General features: G+C 40.6%; 3 protein-coding genes and 1 long non-coding RNA gene across 7 annotated transcripts in view; 1 reads left to right on the top strand and 3 right to left on the bottom strand.

The window, feature by feature from the left end:
- The window catches only part of LOC127143522 (uncharacterized), a 56,000-nt gene extending 45,785 nt beyond the window's left edge, over positions 1 to 10,215 (bottom strand). For all 3 annotated transcript variants that reach the window (XR_007815008.1, XR_007815006.1, XR_007815007.1), the window contains exons 1-2: positions 9,862 to 10,215; positions 2,576 to 2,658 (exon numbers count right to left, since the gene is read on the bottom strand). This is a non-coding gene — a long non-coding RNA (uncharacterized LOC127143522). The remainder of the gene's footprint in view (positions 1 to 2,575; positions 2,659 to 9,861) is intronic.
- atp5f1c (ATP synthase F1 subunit gamma) lies at positions 4,724 to 9,411 on the bottom strand. 2 transcript variants are annotated; one of them, XM_018694890.2, is made up of 9 exons: positions 9,282 to 9,411; positions 8,733 to 8,767; positions 7,914 to 8,045; positions 7,612 to 7,819; positions 6,879 to 7,022; positions 6,703 to 6,767; positions 6,447 to 6,602; positions 5,378 to 5,474; positions 4,724 to 4,861 (listed from the first exon to the last, which is right to left on the bottom strand). In XM_018694890.2, the coding sequence occupies exons 1-9, from the start codon at positions 9,320 to 9,322 to the stop codon at positions 4,858 to 4,860; spliced, it is 882 nt and encodes a 293-aa protein (XP_018550406.1). In that variant the 5' UTR covers positions 9,323 to 9,411; the 3' UTR covers positions 4,724 to 4,857. The 2 variants fall into 2 exon arrangements, with proteins under 2 accessions (XP_018550406.1, XP_018550407.1); XM_018694891.2 differs by lacking the exon at positions 4,724 to 4,861 and having other exon boundaries at positions 5,374 to 5,474.
- A 145-nt stretch (positions 10,216 to 10,360) lies between the features above and the next one.
- Positions 10,361 to 13,245, top strand: kin (Kin17 DNA and RNA binding protein). The gene is made up of 12 exons (XM_018694889.2): positions 10,361 to 10,612; positions 10,699 to 10,793; positions 10,890 to 10,933; positions 11,016 to 11,138; positions 11,414 to 11,598; positions 11,704 to 11,752; positions 11,921 to 11,972; positions 12,072 to 12,198; positions 12,290 to 12,409; positions 12,499 to 12,598; positions 12,695 to 12,795; positions 12,956 to 13,245. The coding sequence occupies exons 1-12, from the start codon at positions 10,499 to 10,501 to the stop codon at positions 13,013 to 13,015; spliced, it is 1,170 nt and encodes a 389-aa protein (XP_018550405.1). The 5' UTR covers positions 10,361 to 10,498; the 3' UTR covers positions 13,016 to 13,245.
- On the bottom strand, positions 13,162 to 21,742 carry itih2 (inter-alpha-trypsin inhibitor heavy chain 2). Its single transcript, XM_018694882.2, has 21 exons — positions 21,471 to 21,742; positions 20,526 to 20,558; positions 20,149 to 20,187; positions 19,117 to 19,289; positions 18,932 to 19,036; positions 18,689 to 18,851; positions 18,500 to 18,607; positions 18,108 to 18,236; positions 17,881 to 17,997; positions 17,561 to 17,729; positions 17,355 to 17,480; positions 16,826 to 17,007; positions 16,344 to 16,529; positions 16,108 to 16,247; positions 15,687 to 15,859; positions 15,420 to 15,575; positions 15,209 to 15,322; positions 14,618 to 14,816; positions 14,366 to 14,538; positions 13,611 to 13,722; positions 13,162 to 13,527 (listed from the first exon to the last, which is right to left on the bottom strand). The coding sequence occupies exons 1-21, from the start codon at positions 21,609 to 21,611 to the stop codon at positions 13,380 to 13,382; spliced, it is 2,886 nt and encodes a 961-aa protein (XP_018550398.1). The 5' UTR covers positions 21,612 to 21,742; the 3' UTR covers positions 13,162 to 13,379.
- Between the last annotated feature and the right edge of the window lie 112 nt (positions 21,743 to 21,854).

Genomic DNA, 21,854 nt, shown 5'->3' with positions numbered 1-21,854 from the left:
ACGTCGCCGTGGGAAACAGCCTCGGCCTCGCTTCCTGTCTTCCCTCCTTCATCGCTATCTCTCCCTCTTCCTCCTCTCTGATCAGAAGAAGGGAGTTGAGAGTGAAGACGAAGGGGAGCAGGAGCAAGAGGAGGAGGAGTGGAAAGTCTCTCCTTTCAAAGCTCTCAGCCTCCTCTCTGTGATTACCTGAGAGAGGGATGGAGGGATGGAGGAAGTCAATTGGCTCCCACGAACACCCATTCTGCACTCCTGAAGGAGACGTGAGTGTTTTAAAGTAAGAAAGGAGCCTCTTTTGTGCAGCGCCCCTCTTCTTTTCTTTTGAGTGTAATGCTGCTGTACCTGACAGTGGCGCTGCCCCGGGTAAAGGCAGAAATCTCTGCCTCCATTGTCACCTGTTCCTCTAATCATTTTCCGCCCGTCATGCCACAATGGAGGAGGGCGATAACGATAACGAGGTGAAGCTAATACAGAGCGGCGGCAAGGCCCCCCGAACACAATGTTCAGATGTCTTCACTCATTCACACGCACACACACACACATACACACACACACACAATTAGTCTTTTTTCTTCAGCCACTCACACACAGATGTTTGAGCCTTTTCATTACAGTACCAACTGTCAAATCACCCTCACATTAACACACAGCTACACACTTCCACAGTTTCACCATTAAACATTATAACAACAAAAGAATACAGGACATGTGTCATGTTATTTCTCTGCTTTGTTGAAAGGAGTCAAGTTAGTGGCTGTTGGTTTGAATCATGGTGGCAAAATATCTGGAGCAAATGAGCCTGTTCCTCCTCTCTACACTCACACTCACTCACATAATTTACTCTCAGATTAAGTCTTATTTTCCAGGTTGTGGCTGTCATTCCTACAGGTTATGGTAAAAATGCACTCATCACGTTTATTGTAGAGATCTGGGAACACGGGAACACTGCTAAAAAGAAGTTCCCAAGCAGTCAGACAAAGTAAAATTATGACTCTAACTGTTCGTTCAACTTCTGCTTTTTACTCATGTTAGCTTATTGCAGCACACCAAGTAGCAGAGTGGGTGATGACAGGCTGATTATCTTATATACTAATGACCTGCTTTAGTTCAAAATCAGCATCTCATTACTACAGGGAGCAATGAGGGAAGATGCAGCACAGAAATCTGGCCAAGGTCATTCCCACACAAATTGGCCATGAACTTAAATATAAAATATTGCTTTTTGTGCAAAATCACACATTTTCCTCACAGCCAGTAAGAAAAAGTTTTGAGGCTTAGCGCTAGTCCACAGCCTGGGGTTTGGACACTGCTTTGGAGAGTACAGTGTTGCTTTAACTGATAGAAACGATGGTCAAAAGTATGAAAACAAGTTTGTACAATAGAACTGTCCTTGCACAGCTTCACACTTAAAATCATTAGCATTACAAAAGGAGTTTCCGTCGCCTGCTGTATGTACAAACATGATTACTGGTACATCTTAGTCCAAGTTGGGCAGTCAAAGTTATGACTAAATTAACTCATGAGTTTGGTCTGTGTTGAGGATATTTTTGCTGTTTCTGAGATCAAAAATCAACCCTCCTCAAATAAAAACTATTAACACTGAATTGAAAGGAAATTTTTAAAAGATTTTTTTCTTGTCCTTTCAATGATGAGCATTCAGATCTGAGATGTTTGAATCATGACTCTTGACTTGAACTTGCTTAAAAACAGCTCTGATACCTTGTAGTGAGCCACTTGTATCATTGAGCTAAATTTACCGTTTGCCCTCCGAGCATCAAGACGGAGAAGAAAGTAATTGCTGCAGAGATAACTGTCCAGACTTTGTACTGTCCTGCCACAAAGGAGAATAAACCACTCTGTCTGATAAGCCTTTTAAGTGGACTTCCTCTTTCCTATTTCTTCTTTTCACCAGTTCTGTTCACTGACTTTTCCACAAAATAAATACCAAAAAAGACACAAAGAGACAGGCTGCTCTCAGTTTCCGCAATCTATCATCATTCAAAGCCCCCAACCAGACTCCTTCAAAATACACAAAAATGAAAAATTGTCCTATTCCCTCACTCTTCCTCTCCCACATCCATGTGATGTTGGATCGCCAGGCCTCACCCGTGAAGGAGGAGGAGGGAGTGGGGCAGATGAGAAAGGCTGCTGCTCTCTGACTGCGTTTATCAGAGTCTGGCATCGCTGTAATTTCAGTGTTCAGATGCAATCGCTCCCCACTCCCCTCAGGAGTAAACAATAACAAGCACAAATACAATAGACAAACAAGGCCTGCAGGACATGTATGCACACACACACAGATGCAGGCATGCACAAACAGGAAAGACTACGCTTCAGACTCATAAGTGATAGTAAATGCAAAACGCAAAAAACACAAATTTTCTGTAACTGTTGGCGTTAGGTGTTGCCAGATCATCACGACCAAGAGAAATCACAAGGCTTATATCGTACTTTTAAAAAAAAAGCTGAACTCAGATCAGATATTGAATCCAAAAACAGCTGATTGACCGACCAGAAATAAACCATCTATAGTAAACCAAAGAAGAAAATGTGTTGGGCTCCTCTGGGTTGTACTTACATGCAAGTTGTTGCTGGAAGACCGTGACTGAAGACACCCCTCATTTCTTATCAGACAGCATCACCTGGTGGACACTTTATGAACTGCAGAAGGAAGAAGAAAAGAAAACTGCAATGAGGCAATGTCGCATGGAGTTACAGACATGGGCTTCCGACAGCACAGTGAGACATAATCAGCATTTCAGTTTCACTCTACAGTAATATGTTATGGATAATTCCAGTATTTTTGAACCTGGAACTTGTTTTCGGTGCAGTATTGAGCAAAATGCTGTACTGTAATCCAGTGGGCAATTGTCCATGTTGAAGAACATCCACTAAAGTGCTTGTTTTTTGTCACTGACAGGCTCAGATTGTTATTGTAACGTGTCTGACAACATTATGGATAGGATTCCTACAGAGACAGACCTTTTATTTAAAGAGTAAGATCTTTTTTGTTTAGCCAGAAACATCCGTTTGGTCACTACCAGACTCCATTGACAAAAACAGTAATTTTATCGAGCAGAACACCGGAGCTGCTGCAATACTACTGTCTCTGTTTGTTTATGTTCTCGTGTTACTGTGTGGTGCTTTTACTTGTGTAAAGGATCTGAATACTTCTTCCACCACTGAAAGTCACACTCAGTTTGCAGGTATCAGTTTCAGAAGTAAATGGAAAGAAAACTGTCAGTTTTGATTTTGAAACTACACTTTTCAACTGTCTAAAACTCATCACTTGTCAAATTAACAGCATGTCTACTCAATGTAAAACGGTTTTGCCTTTTTATAGTTTAGCACATTCAGTGGTGTCAATTTCTAAAACCTTTCTTTCAGAAAATAGATATTAACCTATGTAGCTGTTGTAATAAGTCTAGATACAGTGCAGGAATTCAGTTGTTGTAATGTGATTTAGCAGAAATGAAACAAACCGTTGATGTTATTCACAAAGCAACATTTGCTCAAACATATTTTAATATTTGATTTTGGATATATGTAGCTATCTCACTGAAGAACCTCTTCTGTAATGTAATGACAGTGTGTCTAAGGTCTGTTCAGAGGTTTTACACCTTGATGAAGTGGTTGAGGAAAACACAGCCTTTAGTCTGGTATGATTCAAATTGAATTTATGAGCTATTACCACTGATTCCTGGTCGTTCATTCTCAAACACCAATCACACAACAATCAGTGATACCAGCACTCTCTTTTATTTAAATGATAAATCCACTAACTTCACAGTATGGACTAATTTTTATTAAATTTGTGGTCAGGGATGTACTGTGCTGAGTCAGCAATACCAGAACATTAAAATACTCTATTACAAGTTTCAATCCTGCATTCAAAACCTGCGTAAAAGTAGGAAATAAAATCAAACAGTAGAAGTCCTCACTATGCTCACTATAATTAAAATGGGCTCTAGTACTATTAAGGACACATTTATGTGCAAGCACCATTTAAATATTGTAACCAACTGCGATAGAGCTTGTTCTACTCATTTTATGTACTGTCAGTGGCTTTATTTGCTGTATAACAATGCCTTGTATTTTGTATTTTATAGGCTCGCTATAAGTTTTAGGCAAAGTATAGCTGTCATGAATGTAGCAGAGTAAAATGGCTGAATGAATGTAACGAACAGCTCAAACACTGATTTATGTGATGAAACTGACAAAGAAATTGTATTTAACTGTGGCTTATTCACACTAAATACAATTATCAGGGTTTACCCAATAATCACTGTTTGAAATATATGTAATAAATTCTATTATTAATAAATTAATAAATTCTATTAGTTATTTTTAGTCTCTACACCACATGTAGAGACTAAAAAATAACTAGTTAAATCAAACCCTCCAAAGAAACACTTTTAACATTACTGACTTTTATTGAAGCAATAACTGTGTTTAGATTATATTATAGTGCTTCTGCTATTTTGTCCATCCTCTGTATATTTATAACAACTGAGGAATAACTATAGAGAACAATCAACATGTAGAAACTGCATTTCTATCTAAAGAGAATTCAAAGCCACTAAACAAACTGATTATTACCCTTTGAAGAGTAGTAACACCTTTGGAGGATGAATTCCAGTGGAGCAAAGCATCAACATTCATCTTTCATCAGTCATCAGGTTTTATTATGAGGAACGAGATACAGGGACTGAGGAACGGATGAGGGTTCTGTGTAAGAGGTTTATTTTCTCCATATATTTTACAAATAGAAGCGCAAATGTTCATCAGACTCTCGACAACGACACTTGTCCGAAGTACTTTTGAAGAGCTATAGGCAATGGAAACGATGATGTCGCCCGTTTATCTGTAAAGAAAAATAAAGAAGGTGAGAAGTCAGAATATAAAGAGCCCCTCAGATCTGACTAAGACCAAGCTGAAACCTAAAGGGCATCTAGTCTGTTTTATCAAATTTATGGCACACACTTCTCTCACTTCTACAGCAAACTAGTCCAGGAGGGATCCTAACATTACAGTCTACTCTACAGTGTTACCTCCTCTGTTAAGACAAGCTTCAGTTCCTGAGTTCAGCACAGGGTGAGGAAGAGCAGATTAGGTCAGAGAGGAGAATTGGTCATGAAAGAATGTGGTGGATTTTGAAAACTTAAAAAAAAAAAGTCATGCATGGTTGAGAGGGAAAGAGGTTTCAGAGGTCAGAAAGTTAACAGAGTGATGTAGGAATATAATGAAGGGGTGATTCAGAGAGAAAAATGTGCAAATGAATGGAGGATGAGAGAAAATTGGTGGAATTAAATAAGAGAGAGGAAGGAGAAGATGAGGCAGAGGAGAGGAAAATCTTGTCGACGTTGTGAAAAAGACTTACAGAGCAGCAGCTCCAGAGATGATCTCAATGAGCTCCTTGGTGATGACGGCCTGTCTGGTACGGTTGAAGGTGAGGGTCAGCTTGTCAATCATCTCAGCTGAGAGGAAAAAGGAGGAGAAACACACGTCAGACAACGGCAAAGGTAAAACCTTGTAATGGAAGAGGAGTGTGAGCGTAGGTCAGCACTGAGGGTGGGTTTCAAACTAAATCATAGCAAGATGTGAGAAGTGTGGACATTTCAGTCAATGTGATGGACAAACATCTTGCAAGTCATTATAATGAGAAACTTTACGGAAATAATGACATTAGTATTTTAAAATAATGAGAATAATATGAGATACTAACTCATTATTTTGAGATACCTTCCACTAAACTTAACAAAAAGTAAACTAACATTTAATATAGAAACAACCTCAACCAGTCTGTAACTTATTTCTACATGATGCATGTTGCTTCCCTTGATTACGTAACTGATCAATATCATATTAAATGACTGAATAAGATTCAATAAAATCGATTAGTTGATTGATAAAGAGTAAAATAGTGGAATGTGGAATTTTTCAGTTTTCCTCTGATTTCTATTATTGTAAACTGAAAATATTTAAGTTTTTACTGTTAATTTAACAAAAATAAGTGATTGGATGATGACATAATCCTGGGCTCTGGGAAGGCAAGGTGTTGTTTTCAGTTTAACACTAAAATGTAAGTCACTTTAAAAATATATAAACTGTGAAAAGCAGAAATCCTCATATTTGAGAAGCTGAAGCTAGAGAATGATCTTATGATGATTTTATCAATAAACCGACCAAACCTGTTGGCAACTGATTTTCTGTCAGTCAGCTCATCTTTGGAGCACTGACTCAAAAACATCACTAAGAGTTTTGTGAGAGAGATTTAGTTTCCCATCATGGTTTAAATCAGGTTGTGCCACCTGGAGTCTATAGTTGTGTCAAAAGATGTTATGTGAGAAACTAAATATCTTTTCAGAGACACTCCAGTCCTCCAGATAATCACGCCCCTGATTCATGAAAGACAGGAATGTTAAATTGTGTTTGTCTCAAAGTCTTACAGGCGTTCTTGCTGGCGCTGTCCATAGCAGTCATCCTGGCACTCTGCTCACTGCAGGAGGACTCCTTCAGGGCCAGGTAGAGGATGTTGACCAGGGTAAACTCCTGGTAGTTCCTCAGCACATCAGCATCAATGTCATCATAGATGCCCATGTTCTCTGTTGGGGTGGGGAATAGACATAAATGTTCAGTTTCTCTCTTGCTGAGACAAATAAAGCTGTGTGTAAAATGTGTTTTTCAACAAAAACAACCCGTTACCTGAGTTAGCAACTGTGTCTGTGGAGAACACAGGCTTCTGGTCCGTCTTGTAGGAGATAACAGACCTGCATCAGAGAAAGAGGAGATTTACTGATCAATCGCTCAGAGTTTATGCAACTTGAAAATGTTTTTACACAAATCCAAAAAAAGAAACAGTCAAAATGCAAGTATCGTACCTGAATCTGTTGAAGATGACGGAGCCCTGGTCAAACTCATATCCAGAGTTGAGCAGCTCAGTGGCAATGATAGAAGCATCACCAAAGCTGGGGGGCTTACGGCCGACTTCCTTACAGTTCAGCATGATGTGCTTTCCATGAGTTCTGATGGGGGACAGTGGGCATTTTCATTAAATTGCTGACAAATGTTTAGATTTTTTGTCGAAATCTGGCTCTCAGCTGTTTAATGCCCATAAACCCCCATTTTAAATTCAACAGTTCACATAACGGAAATGTCAAGAAGCCCTGACCTGAATACTGTTTCATACTGCAGAGAATTAAGTGAAAAAACAGTGATATGGGATGAATTATTTCACCTCCTTGTTTTCCAAAAAAGCTGCCTAAAAAATCTGTGCATTAATCCATTAATGCTTGAGTGAAGCACCCTTAGCTTCCTTCTTGTTGGCAGGTTTTATGCTACCAGAGCCAAAGCAATCAAGCAATTACAATAATCAAATCATGACTGCAGCACAACTTTCTGAATTAAAATTATACCTACTATGTACATGGCTTTTGCCAGCACTGATGTATGGGAGACTATAATTAATCTGATTTTCCATCAGCAGTTATTGTTCTGAAACCTTAAATACTAAAACACAACATACGCTGCGTATCACCACAAACTTCTGCCCCTACTAAGCTAAGACTGGGCCTGACTCATGTCATTCATTGTTATGAAGAGGGGGGTTTGTACCTGTGCAGCAGTCCTCTCAGCTTGTCTCCCACATTGATCACCATCACCTCCTTCCCAGCACTGGTCAGGTTGGAGATCTCGCTCTTAATGGTCTTGGCCACACCGGAGTGGATGGCACCACAGAGTCCACGGTCAGAGGTCACACCAATAATCAGATGCTTGGCAGCCTTGTCCTCCGGTGTTTTGATATCGGCCTTCTCATACAGGGCTGGAGAGCAGAGAGGAAACAGTGGGATCTTAATTCACTGACTAAAAAAATGAAGACACTATCAAAACGTAACATGGAGGGAAGGTGTACGTACCCAGAGCACCAGTACCATAGACACGGGCTGGCTTCAGCTGCCTCTCAGCGCGAGCATACTTGGCAGCGGCCACCATTTTCATTGACTTTGTGATTTTCTGGATGTTCTTGATGGACTTCAACCGAATGGTGACTGAAGGGAAAAATGATATCACTCACAATATTAGAGAGGAGCAATATGACAACAATAGACAGTACAACAGTGAGAAAGTAGGAATTTGTCACCTTTTGCTCTAACTTCATAGCTAGATTTAATTAGTCAGTGTCACCTTCATTAAGCTTCTTCCAGGTATTTAGGTCCCTGAATTAGCCCAAAACAGATTTCCTCATCGAATTACTTTATACATACATAAGAGTTTATCAAGTGTTTTACCAACAGTAAATGATAATATATGTCAAAACAGTGATACAACATTACATATACTGTGACAACATAGTTTTAGCAATACATCTCGCAGAACTCCATTCACGTATTGACAACCTAACTGTTGGTTTTTATTAGCAGAGATGTACACTTTGTGGAACAACAGTAAAAAACCTTTTGACAAATAACAGGCTCTGCAGTTTGGCATCACTTATTTTCTTGTAAAATACTTGTTTTCCAGATGACTGTATGTTCACCCCTCCATGTAAAACAGGTGGTTTCATATGAATGAATGTGGACTTATGTAAATTGACATAATCAAACATTGTGTTCAGCACATATGTTGCCAATTACAAATTTTGCATCTGGGGTGTTATCACTGTGAGAGTACTGTTTCTAATATGTTGTTGATCTGTTGTCTTTCATTACTAAGTGTGCAGTAGACAAAATACTTACTGTCCTTCAAGGTAGCCATGTTCCTGACCTGCCCACTGTGAACAGAAATAGTGCATGTGAGTTTTAGCTGCAGGCTCTGTCAACATATAACAGCATTATTAAGACAGCCAAACATTAACAGTTCTACTTAACGCCACGTTATCATAATCTTAATTATAAACTGAAGAATACTGACTAGCGCTGCAGAAGTGTTAGCATCAGTTAGCTCTGCACAGAACAGGCTTTGACATTTAGCCCTAGCTATGAATATCACTCTGACTCATATGTGCGTTAAAAATAAATTAGCTAAAAACCATTCAGCTATTAAACGTTCACTTTCTTCTCTAAACACTCGCACAATGTCAGCTCAGTTAGCATTAGCTTCTAGCCGGTTGAACTTGTCCATTCATTAGCTGCGGCCTCCACGTTAGCACGTCCTTGCAGTCAGTAATTGCGTGCATTCACAGACTAGAAGCAACACATCTATTCCACCCGCATATATTCGTAGACTATACAAAGAGGATAAAGTTAAAGCTTGTTACAGAAGTATTTAAATATTTGTGACTTTACCATTGTGGGGAGAACACCAACGCGCTGGTCCTGGCGAACATGGTTAGTCCTATGAAGGTCAGACACGCAGGACTGCGCAGGCGCAAGTTAAAAGCAAAATGGACGAATATTGCCTTCACGTACCAGCAAACTTCTCGTTAAAAAGCAAATCACACACAAGATGAACCCATAATGCTTGTCCAAAAAAGTTAAAGAATCATTTTATTAGATAAATGTCCGACCTTAAACTGGTGAAGCAAATTTCTCCCACTGCACTCTCTTACCTTTATAAATTATTTCATTTCACTCTAAACATTAAGTTGTTAACCGTTAATTTCGGGATGAACTCTTCATTTGTATTCGTTTGTGGCCTGTATCTATCGTGTTGTGACATAAATTCTGTGTGTTTATCACTTTTGAGTTGTAAATTTAATACAGTGTCTAAATTATAAATGTAGACTTGAGGGGAGGGGCACATCTGCTGAAATGTATCTAATGTAATAATTTACTTAGACTACATGTTTGTACAATTATGTCACACAGGTGAGCACCTGTTTTACGAAAACAAAACTTAGAAAAACAACCTGTAGGTTACACTTACCCCTGTTCTGAAGGTATAACCAGAATCCTCATAGACTCTTAAGCATTTTCAATGAAAAACTTTTTTCACGCTGCACCAAAAAAGAGACTTTTAACTTTTTGTTACCAAAATTGCGTCGCTTCTATTCGGACAAAGATGGCAAGAGGAAATGACGTAGCAAATTCCCCAATACGTACGACGCATTAGCGAACGTTAAAATTTTATTTAGCAGTGTCAATTTAAAAAACTGTATTAATTGTATATTTTTCAATTCAGGTTTCCAATCCGGTTTGTTTTTATACCTAAAAAATAAGGTGTATTTATCTCAGGGATTTGACTTTAATAATCGATTGGGACGTCTAACAAACCGGTAACAAGTAAAGTTTGTTCTAGAAAATCGCTGAAACGTTTTAGTAACGTAATAAATCACAATGATGTGTTCGGTAAAATACGAAGTTTATAATGAGGCCTGAACGCAGCAAACGTTATCGCGCGTTTTTACGTTTACTCGCGAGATTATGACGCCAGGACACGCGGAAACTGTTTATGTTGGTTGCGGATGATCGTAGGTTAGCCGCGATTCAAGCTAAATATTCTCCAGTTTAGTCTGAAGTTTAACGTTATATAGAGTGTTTTTTGTGTCTTAAAGCTGGTCGGGATGGGGAAAGCAGATTTTCTCTCCCCTAAGGCGATAAGCAACCGGATTAAAGCCAAAGGTCTCCAGAAATTGAGGTGGTATTGTCAAATGTGTCAGAAACAATGTAGAGATGAGGTGAGACGTTGATTATTAAACCTGTCGTATTTTGTGTTGTTGTTGCTGTTTATATTTTAAACTTAAATGTCTCTGTTTGGTGACAGAATGGCTTCAAATGTCACTGTATGTCGGAGTCCCACCAGAGGCAGCTACTGCTGGCCTCAGAGGATCCAACCAAGTTCATGGACTACTTCTCCGAGTGAGTTAATTCACTGTTTGAACTTTAGCTTAATTTTTATGAAAAGAAAACACGCTAATGGTGGCCCTTTAATTTCCTTTTACCCTTTTATAACAGTGAGTTCAAGAGCGACTTCCTGGAGCTACTCAGAAGACGTTTTGGTGAGTCCAGATTCATCCAGATGTTTGTGCAAAAACAGCAGCTGTCTGTCAGTCTGTGTATTTACTCCTTGTTGATCTGCAGGAACCAAGAGAGTGCATAACAATATTGTCTACAACGAGTACATCAGTTACCGGGAGCACGTCCACATGAACTCCACGCAGTGGGAGACTCTTACTGACTTTACCAAGTGGCTGGGCAGAGAAGGTCAGCTGATTTAACCGTCCTCAAACTCGTGAAAAATAACAAGTTTTAGTTTAAATAATCGCCTGTTTTCTTTGTGACTGAACCTAATCTTTAGGTCAGGTTATTCTCCTTGTAGCACTATATTACAATTTGTAGGTAATTAAACACATAGCAGATGATCAATAACACAAGGAATGTTTTAATATACTACCCTGAAGAAAAGTCAGACCAACTATTTGTAAATATGTCACTGTAGCAAGTGTAACTTTAGTTAATCACATGCTGTGTAATCCTAGGCCTGTGTAAAGTTGACGAGACCCCTAAAGGCTGGTACATCCAGTACATCGATCGTGACCCAGAGACTATCCGCCGCCAAGAGGAGCAGGCGAGGAAGAAGAAGCAGGAGATGGATGACGAGGAGAGGAGCGCCAGGTTCATCGAGGAGCAGGTCCGCAGAGGCCGCACCAGCAAGGAGACGGATGTAAGTGCCAGCAGCCTTCACACATGCTCAGTTCAGCTGAATGAAAATTAATGGAGATGACTTTTCAAATTTAAGGTTAATATTTCGTGCTGTTTTATTCTGCAGGAAACTCCAGTTTATACAGAGCTGAAACGTGAGAGTGAAGAAGAAAAAGGTTTGAAATGTTCTGCGTGCCCTTTTTTTGTCTGACCTCAGAAACATGGAGTGTTCAAAGCCGTTCAGTTATAACCTGGGGTTTTTTAGATAGTGTAACAGACTTTATTTAGGATTAACAATGTGAACTGTGTGTCAGATGTGAACTTTGTGTTCTCTCCTCTTACAGTTGCTTTCAACCTGGGAGCCTCTTCATCTATAGCCGGTCCATCAAAATCAAGGTACAGAAGCTTCTGTGCAGGATGTTAACGCTTCTGAACAACTTATTAAGTGGATATAACTGAAATATTTTGTCTGAAACTGTTTGTTTCTCTGTGTAGTTCTGTCCTGGGTGCCAGCGCTCTCAAAACAGCAGCGTCATCCTCGACCAAGAGGAAAGATACTTCATCCAGTTCAGACTCCAGGGGGGAGAAGAAGAAGAAATCTGCTCTGGAAGAAATCATAGAGGTAGAAAAGATGATTTGGTTTTGTCTTCTGCATGTTTCTGAGTTTCAGTCTGTCATTATTGAAGTTGACGTGTGATATTGTCTTTGTTCAGATGGAGGAGAAGAAGAAGCAGTCGGTCAGGACAGATTACTGGCTGCAGCCCAACATCGTGGTCAAAGTCATCACCAAGAGACTGGGAGAGAAGTACCACAAGAAGAAGGCTATCATCATGGTAGCGATACTTTGTATTTACTGTATGTGCATATGTTGAGCAGAGAGAAGACCTGTGACGTTAACATGTTGTGGATCTTATTGCTGCAGGAGGTGCGAGACAAATACGGAGCGGTGGTGAAGATGATTGACTCCGGAGACAAACTGAAACTGGACCAGAATCACCTAGAGACGGTCATACCTGCACCAGGTAAAATACAGTAATGCCAAAGTCATCAGCAGCAACATGTTACCTTGGCTGTGTTTTTCTGTCCTCTTCAGCATCTTCTTGTGAAATTTCCTTCAGGTAAAAAGGTTTTGATCCTGAACGGTCCATACAGAGACACGGAGGCTGTGCTGGAGGGGATTGATGAGAAAAATTTCTGCGCCACGCTCACACTCGACTCAGTAAGTATTTGTCGGCGTCACAGTGTTCTACCTGTCACGTTAGTCACTGGTTTATTTTCTACTGTACAGCAGCTTAAAGGTGCCATTTGTCACTTTTCATATCCATTTTTCATGTTGCGGCTGCAGCCATGATTAAAGCGTCATGTCCTCTCACCCTCAGGGTCAACAGAAAGGGGAGAGAGTGGACGTTGCCTACGAGGATTTCTCCAAACTGGCCTGAACCAAGCAAACCCTCCAGTGTTTAACCTCAGGCTGAGGGACTCTACTGTGTCAGAGTTACTTCCCTGGATGATTCACCTGTACATGTACATAATCCCACAATGCAATTTTCCAGTGAGGCGTCACAGAAAAATGTAGAGCAATGAATCCAATTTGTTTTTTTATTTTGTATTCAAGTTGATCTTAACATTGCTGTTGTAAATTTTGTCCAAATAAATTCAACTAAAGTGACTTTTGGTGTTCTATGGAAGTGAATAAACGTTTATAGGTTAAATGATTCCTGAACAGGAAATTAAATGTAGTTAGTAATGTGACTTCAGTGTAAAAAAGTTACACACATGGTACTTGAATGTGTCTCTGCCTGTTCAGAGCGTCTGAAGGAAACTGTTGAGATATGGGACGATGTAGTCGGTGTAGTGGCCGTCGATGAAGCCCTTCCCGCTGTTGTGAATGAACCAGCAGTAGACATTAGAGCCATGTCTCTTGTCACGCCTGTAGTCCTTCTGCCAGCCCCTAAACACACACACAAGTTTATGGATGCAATAAGAAATGCGTTTGTTCAATTGTCGGTTTATGTGAGTTGCTATGAGATGTACCTGGTGACCTGCAGCTTGTTGCCCTTCACCTCCATGGTGGCCTGCTTCTTCAGAGGGTCGACTCCTTCATGGATGTCGTACACACTGACCTCAGGCTCTCTAGAAAACTGCCCTGTGGGATCACACACATTATTAACCACTTAAATAAGGTAAATTTTAGGTTAAGACAGTGTTAAAATCTCCATTAAACCCCCTCATTAGAGACCTCTAATTCACCTGAAACTATTTAAATACTCTGGGTTTAACTCTTAACAGAGGCTTTTCTACCCTAACAAGAACATAAATATTATATAATTCCTGTGATGTATGTCATCTACCAGCAGCAGAATCTCCTCTACACTCCAGTTTACTTTCTTCTTGTTTCCATTTCAGCTAGCTTTCTTTTATTTCATCTTCATTGCATATTTATATATTATGATTAGATTAGATTATTAGTTTTACATGTTAAATGATGTGTTAAATCTCTCACAGAAATAAAAATGACCTTTAAAAGTAATAAAATCATATGGTTTTGCAGAATAGCATCATCAAAAAAGTAAAGAATCTTTTCTTTGTAAGCTTTAACCTCTTTTTTTTTCCAAATTGAAATTTTCAAGGTCCAGAAACTGACAAAGATGGCGTCTCTTTAGGAACCTTTGACTGACTTGACACATATTTTTCCACAGTTTAAAACTTAATTTATTGATTTACTATTTAAGTCAGCCCAGCATCTGATTTACCAAAAGCCTGTGAGGTTGTTGAGTATTTCACGTTACCTATGAGCCCGTGCACCAGAGGGGAGTACTGGTTATCATTGGGAATGTAGATACCAAGGAAGTCAACACTGACAGGATGTTTCTTCCACACACGGTGAAGCAACACCATCACCTGGATATTATTATTTATAGTGACGGTAACGTGAGAGTCCTTCACAATGGAAATCCGCACTCTGAAACAGAGACGTGACAGTGTGAGACGGGATGTAAATGCTGGAAATCAGACGCTGTGATCAAAGATGTGACTGTTACCCATCCTGTGTGATTTCAGCCGTGGCCCCCCAGGTGAAGGAGTGGTTGTTCATGCCATCAGTCATGGCGATGCTGTCAGTGCCGACGGTCACACTGATTCCATCAGGCTGGTAGTAAACAGAGACGGTGCCGAAGTAGGTGCTGACTTTGCTTTTGTGTGCCTGCTTTGAGCTGATTAACTGACCATTCACCACCAGACCTTCAGGACAGGAGAGAGAGGTCAGACAGGAGGGATGAACCACGAAATACAAGGTCGCTTTATTTGGGTCAGAGTTAATACACTTGTAAAGGTGCAGCAAATGTAAAATAATAATAATAACATGCAGGTTTCTCTCCAAATTCGGTGTCATGAAAATTTCGCTGAGGCCTGCAAAGCCTGTTCATTGGTCTTGCTTGTTTTCAGTAACAACACAAACCATTTGATGTGGTAATTAATAAATGATCTCTCATGTTAAAGTACTGCATGTAGCACCTATAAGAACCAGCACATGTAGCATCAAGGACAAAAAAATCTGTGCCCGAACAGGAACAGAAATATAACAGATTTGCTTATTAGGCATATTTTTATACCCATTAAGTAAAGCTTTGTACCTGTACCGCTGTCAGATACCAGGTTGAGAATATGACCAGGTTTGGAGTCGATATTGAAGCAGACATCCATGTTACTCCCCGGCAGGTGGACGATGAAGTGAGGGTCGTTGTCCACTGGATGAGAACAGTGAGGTTGTTACAAACTAAGTAACTTTCATTTGTCAGTGTTACCAGGAAAGTATGTGTGTGTGTGTGTATCTGTGTGTGTTACCTAAGGTGACCTTCTGAGGCAGAGTCCACTCCTCTGGACCTTTCTCAGCCTGGCTCGGTGGGGCCGGCGTGGTCATCTGGACCCAGGGTGGAGGCTGGTAGACAACTCGCACTGGTGACAAACCGTTGGGTGCTATACCCCCTCCCATTCCTCCTCCTTCATTCACGTGAGATAGTATAACACAGCCCGTTATGGTTTTAGATATATTTCATGTTTGTTTGGTTTTACTCTTCTGTGTATAACATTATGTGGGTTTTTGTCAGGCACCTGAGCAGCAGCCGTGCTTGGGGTCCCTCGGGGTGTCGGCCAGCAACCTCTCCTTGGCGTCCTCGCTCTCCACCAGCAGAGCGGTGAGTGGAGTGACAAACTGATGCTCCACAGCCAGCGACATGATCCGCTGGGTGATCTTCCTCTTCTTGGCAGCTGTCGCAGCCAGAGACCTACGAGGACAGCCACACTTTAACTGTTACATACCGACAAAGCCATATTGCTACAAAAAACTAATGTTTTCTGATAGAAGTCAGAGGTTTTTTGTTCATTTATTTGCATTTATTTACAGTTATGGATCTTGTTTCCTCACTGTATTCCAAATGTAGGACCCTCTTATCAACCTGATATGCCTCCATATGTCTGTTACATTAAAAAATATAGAGGGATTTATCACTCTGCGTGCTCTTGAGCCTCTCACCTTTCAGAGATCAGCTGTTTGATGGTGAGGTAGGCCCACATCTGTCTGGCGAAGCCCGTGAATGAGTGCTGCTGCTTAGCCAACTCCATGTCCAGCTCTGCGGTGTCCGTGTCTGTCTCCAGGGTGATGTCCAGACGGGCCTGCAGGACGAAATGGAACACAGGATACTGGTAGTACTAGGTCCTGATTTTCCCTTCACCCACGACCTTAAGTGTATGGTTGTGTGCTCTACTCACAGCAGATGCAGTGGTGAAGCTGGTCAGCGTGTTGCTCTCGGATGGCAGCACCTTCCCGGCCACCACCAGCTCTGAGCCGCTGAAGTATTTATCGAAGCGGTTCTGGGTGACGTCGGACACCGAGTCTTCTGGGAACTGAATGGTGATTCTCCTCAGCAGTGGAGAGGAGACCTGACTGTAAAACGTCTGCAGAGAAAGGGGAGAGAAGCTGAGGTGATACTGTACAACGGTTAAAGGCGCTAGGAAAGTGTTCATCCACTAAATTCTGATCTATGGCAAAAAAAACATCTGCATCTGACAAAAAAACTCCACAGTTTGTGGTAATTTAACTTATGTTAAGTGGGAACCACAGAGTTTAGAAAATTTCAAATTTGACTTCAAGATCAAATGCTAGATCTGGATTTGCTAAATTCTTCTTTCATAGAGGAAACAAAGAAGTTTCAGATTTTTGGTTTTGGTCGAGGAGAAAAGTTGCTGCGTACCCGTAGCTGCTCGGCAGCATCATGGTTGGCGTAGATCCTCTGAGCCATTCCCCTGTTCTCCATGGCTATACGTTCCAGGAAGTCATAGTCCACGTCAAAGCCGATCCCCAGTGAGAAGAGTGAAAACTCCTCTCTCATCACTCGCTTCACGTTCTTCTGGATGGTGCTGAGCTTGATCTCTCCTGCAGAGAGGGATACGGATTGGTTCAGCTGGTTCCATTTAAAAAAAATCGTCATCTTCAATGCAGAAAACATTGCCATTAATGGACTATAGTAGTGTTTTGTAAGTGCTGCCTTGTTAACTACATATCATATACGTTATATAGTATTGGAAGGTATGAAAAATACATTTAAAAATCTCTAACTCTACTGCATGCTTTGCAAAATAGTCAGCAGTAATGGTAAGGAGTCCTTGTTTTCCTTATCAGTTGGCAGCTTTACACAGCAGTGACTCTTATTTCTATTGGTGGCTAAACCTGACAGATTCATTTAAATTGGTCAACAGGACCAGTAAGTCAGTCAGTCTTACCCACAGTGGGATCTCCATCAGACACCAGAATGACCATGGAGACGGAGCGAGGGTCAATCAGGCCCTGATTGGACGCCCTCACCAGCATCTGAACTGCTCTCATCAGTGCCTCATTGATGTTGGTGCCTGGGGTCAAATATTAATTACAACCAAAAACTCATTTTACTCTGGCATCCATCCTCTTCTGTATTCCCATGATGCCTCACCTCCATTGGGTTTGATGCTCTGGATGTATTTCTTGGCATCTGCAATCTGAATAGATGAGCCAGGGACCAGCTCCTCACTCCAGCAACGTACATTGTGGTTAAAGTCAACGATGCTGAAGTGATCATCTACAGTCAAGTCATCCAAAATAGCCTGCATGGCCTCCACGGTCTGTGAGAAGAGTTTGGAATTAAATACATTCTGCAGAACAACCACAAGGTGGCAGTGTTTTACAGAGGAGAGATGAAGGAAGAGCAGGGAGCAGGAGGATCGTTTGAAGGGTCAAAGTGCACAAAGCTAAAAGTGTAAACAACTATCTTACTTGCTTCATCTTGACGCCCCACATGGACCCGCTGACATCAATGACAAACACAATGTTTTTAGGAAGTGGCGAGAGGTTAGACGGAGCGAAGAAATGGACAAAGTGGCCATCCGAGACCTGGAGGAGACGGTGGAAGCTTGAGTGGCAGTAATCTCCATACTGTTTCTAGCTGTATTCAGTGTTAAACAAGCTGAATACACAAACGTAGATGGTTCAGTCTGTGATACCTGTAGTTCTCCAGCATTGCTGTCCCTGGTCACATCATATTTGACGGTGAAGATGCCATCTATGGCGCTGTCGGTGCAGTTGTCACATTTCCTCTGCTGCTGTAGGTTGGGCTTGAAGACAATATGAGCCTAGGGACACAGATACAGTACATGATACAACACAATCACTTAGACAAGCAGAAGAAAAAGTCTCTGCATGAGAGGTATGCTTCCATCTGTGTGTCATGTGCGAGATTTCATTTTCACCTTTTGGAACACTTATCTGAGGTCAGTACTCTAAATCTAAGTCAGTGGACCTTGGTGCTGATCCAGATTTCTCAGTTAAAACAACAAATGTGATGAATTGTGCACCCATGCCAGAGGTACTGGCTCTTTGTGTTTCCCAGTATTACCTTGTCTTTGGTTGATGTGACTTTGATGAGCTCTGTAAACTGCACCCCAAGGGTGTTTGGTGTTTGTACCATGGAAATCCCCTTTGGCTCAAAGACGTACACATCCACCTTAAAGAGAAACCAGGTCAGGGACGAATGCAAGAACATGCACAAGAATGCAGAAACTCATGTATGTCCTGATATATTCACCTGGAACTGTGGCACCAGCCTCCCAGGCTGCAGGTACAGAGAGTGCTCGTAGAAACCCAGTCTCCTGTGCATCATCTCCTGGTAATGGAGCTCAAACTCAATGTTACTGCCGGGAGGAACATGGACCTCTGTCTTAAAGGTCTCCATATCCTGGGAATTAGCCCTGTAAAGCAGAAATATTTCAGTCTTTATGGAGCTGTTGAGCTCAATTGAGGATTTTAACCCAGGTGGCTGGTCCAATACCTGACAATGCCTGCTGCCTTGCCTCTGGCTCTGGCCTGAGCGTACAGGTTCCTGGCAACTGTCTTCTCCTTCACTGAGCCCACAAATGTTATCCCATTCACATTCCTGCATTAGAAGAAGTGAAAAGTTAGAGTGGTACTCATTCTGTTGAGTGAGTGTTTCGGATTGTATGGACCTGGGCTCACATGGTGAAGTTGGTGATGAAAGCTCGTTTGGGGATCTGGACGTTGAAACCGATGCTCTGAGCTTTGGAGCCCGAGTTGACCACCGAGCTCCTGACAGTGGTGTGGGCGAAGCGGGACGTGATGCGGCTCTCAACCTTGTAGCTCCTGACAGTGATGTCATCTCCACGGATGGCCTGTACAGTCGGTAAACAGACAGCACAAGGATCTAGGGGTCTTCTCTGACATTTATGAGTTGTCTCTTAGAATCCTTTATATCTCTGACCTGCACTTCTCTTGTCTCTGGGTTTTGGGACTTGATTCCTTTTATGATTTTTATGACAATGACTCTACTTTTTCCCACCTATCTCAGCATTTTTTAGAGATGCCTTACTCTAAATTGTTTCCTACTGTGTACCACAAACAACTAGAACTGGTCTTGACTTGAATTTGACTAAGGTGGTCTTGATTGCACAATATGCACTAAGTATGGCCTTGAGTTTGAATTTCTAATTCCAGTTTTAAGTGTGTAAGGTTGGTTCCATTAGTAGGTTAAGGGATTAAATCTTTCAGAAACCTTTAATACACAGATTGAAATAATGTTTACATGAATTTACATGAATATATAGATTGGATTATCATGCAGAAAACTTATGACTAGATTTGATTCTTATCCTTAAAAAACAGCTTTTTAACAAAAGAAATTTACATAGGTTATTAGATATTCTTTGTTTACTCTAGTCTAAGTTGTGAGGTTAGGGTTAGAAGAAGCTGAATTTTAATCATAAACATTTTGTTACAGTTTGAGATGATATAAAAATTATAGGCTTGATAAAACCACAAATAATGTAGCCAAATGTACATGACTGTCCACTGATTTGATTCCTCAGGTAAAGAAAGACAGACAGAAAAGGGAAGCAGAGCAGGATTAACAACGAACAAAGTCAATAACCCGTCAGTCATGGGAATCTCTTCAAACAACAGCAAATTGATTAGTAGATAAGGTTAAACTCTGTCACAGTGGAGAATACTCAAACAAGAAGCCAAGAGTCATACTTCAAAGTCTTCCTGCTCCTCGCTGGTCAATATCGCTCTCTGAAACACACACATACACAGAAGTCATCAGCTTCACACTGTCTTAATCTACTCTCTGAGGAGATTATTTAAAAAAATGTTATTAAATTGGAGATGATGCAGGATTACAACCAAGATCAGAGGCAGTTTGTTTGGTGATGTCTTGTTTGCGTTTGTGCAATCACTAAGATGCGTTCCACGGTTCAATCAATGAGAAAAGCAAACTCAGAATTCAAGCTCTGTTTTAAGTCAAATCAAGGCAAGTCAAGTCAAATTTTATTTATATAGCGCCAATTCACAATTAGACATGTTCAGAAATGACAAAAGTCTGGCTGATCTCAGAGATCAGAAGATCTCACCTTGTGTCTCTCCCGGTGATCCCGTACATGTAACTGGTGGAAGAAAGAGAGTTTTGGATAAAAGTCAAAATTAATCCTTCATCTGATTTAATCTGATGAAGTGAACAAAACATTTCAAGAAAAAGTTGCTTGGACTATCCTTGTGATTTATATCGCATTTACAGAGACTTGTCCAGAATACAATAGTGAGTTTTTAAGTGACGTCAAAGGTCAGGGCAGAACTTTCAGATTTAAAAATGTCCCCGCTGCACAAAAACTATTTTTAAAGTTAATCTGAAAAGTCAAACATCAGGGCAAGCATTTTTATTTAATTTCAAAAACTAATATATGCATAAGGTTCAGCATATTAATGATGGAAAAAAATGTGATCAACAAAGCACAAACAAAAATATTGACTCAACAATGAAACATTTAGCTTCAGATGCATAAAGACAAATTTCTAAGTGAGTGTTAAGGGTCAAATGTCAAGGAAAACATCTAGATTTAATTTCAAAAACTAATAAATACATGAGAAAGATTTTTGTACCAATAATGAAAATCAGATTTAAATGTCAAGCATATCCCTGCAACAATTCAGGGAGTAGTTACTTTTGTATATTTGAGTGATTAAAAGCATTTAGGTAAAAGATGGGGAAAATAAGACCAAAAAGTAACATGCATGATGAAAAATCAGTTGTCTGCCATACAAAAGTGAGTTTTTAATTATAGACTTCAGGGCAGTTATTTCCTTCAGGGCAAACATTTAGATTTAACAACCTAATATATACACAATATATACCTACAATCTACTGCTCTTACAATAAAATTTTCTTTTTGAATTCACTTTTCAATTTGATCCTCACTTTGATATTTCAATATCAGCCTGTACAGTTGGTTAAAAAAAAGCCATAAACAGAGATTTTCAGAGATTTTGACCCCAGTCCCTGTGAACACCCTCCAACTCACTGTCTCATCCTCCCATTCTCCATCTATCACAAACTCAAAGCAGCGGCCCTGGTGGAGGAGCAGGAGCCCCAGAAGCAGCAGCAGCAGACGCCTCATTTTTCCCGGCCTGTGGGGCTCAAACACACATACTCTCACACACATACATAAAAAAAAACACAGAGCAATGGGAGACAAACGCCGCTTCTGCAGGGAGCCACAGCCAAGCTTAAAACTGAAGGTTAAAATCCACTGGACTGATCAACTCCCAGCTCCAGTCAATATTTGTTGTGTTTCATGTAACCCAAAGATGAGAAGGAAACTTTGAAACTTGACCTGCAGTGTGGGCAGGGTAAATAGGACAGATTTGACTCATGCATAGATTAAACAGGCAGACAGATTGATTTA

This window comes from Lates calcarifer, linkage group LG18, assembly GCF_001640805.2.
Source record: "Lates calcarifer isolate ASB-BC8 linkage group LG18, TLL_Latcal_v3, whole genome shotgun sequence".
NCBI classification, from domain to species: Eukaryota; Metazoa; Chordata; class Actinopteri; family Centropomidae; genus Lates; species Lates calcarifer.
The sequence above is the reverse complement of the archived record's forward strand: the minus strand, read 5'-3'. Positions and strand labels throughout refer to the sequence as shown.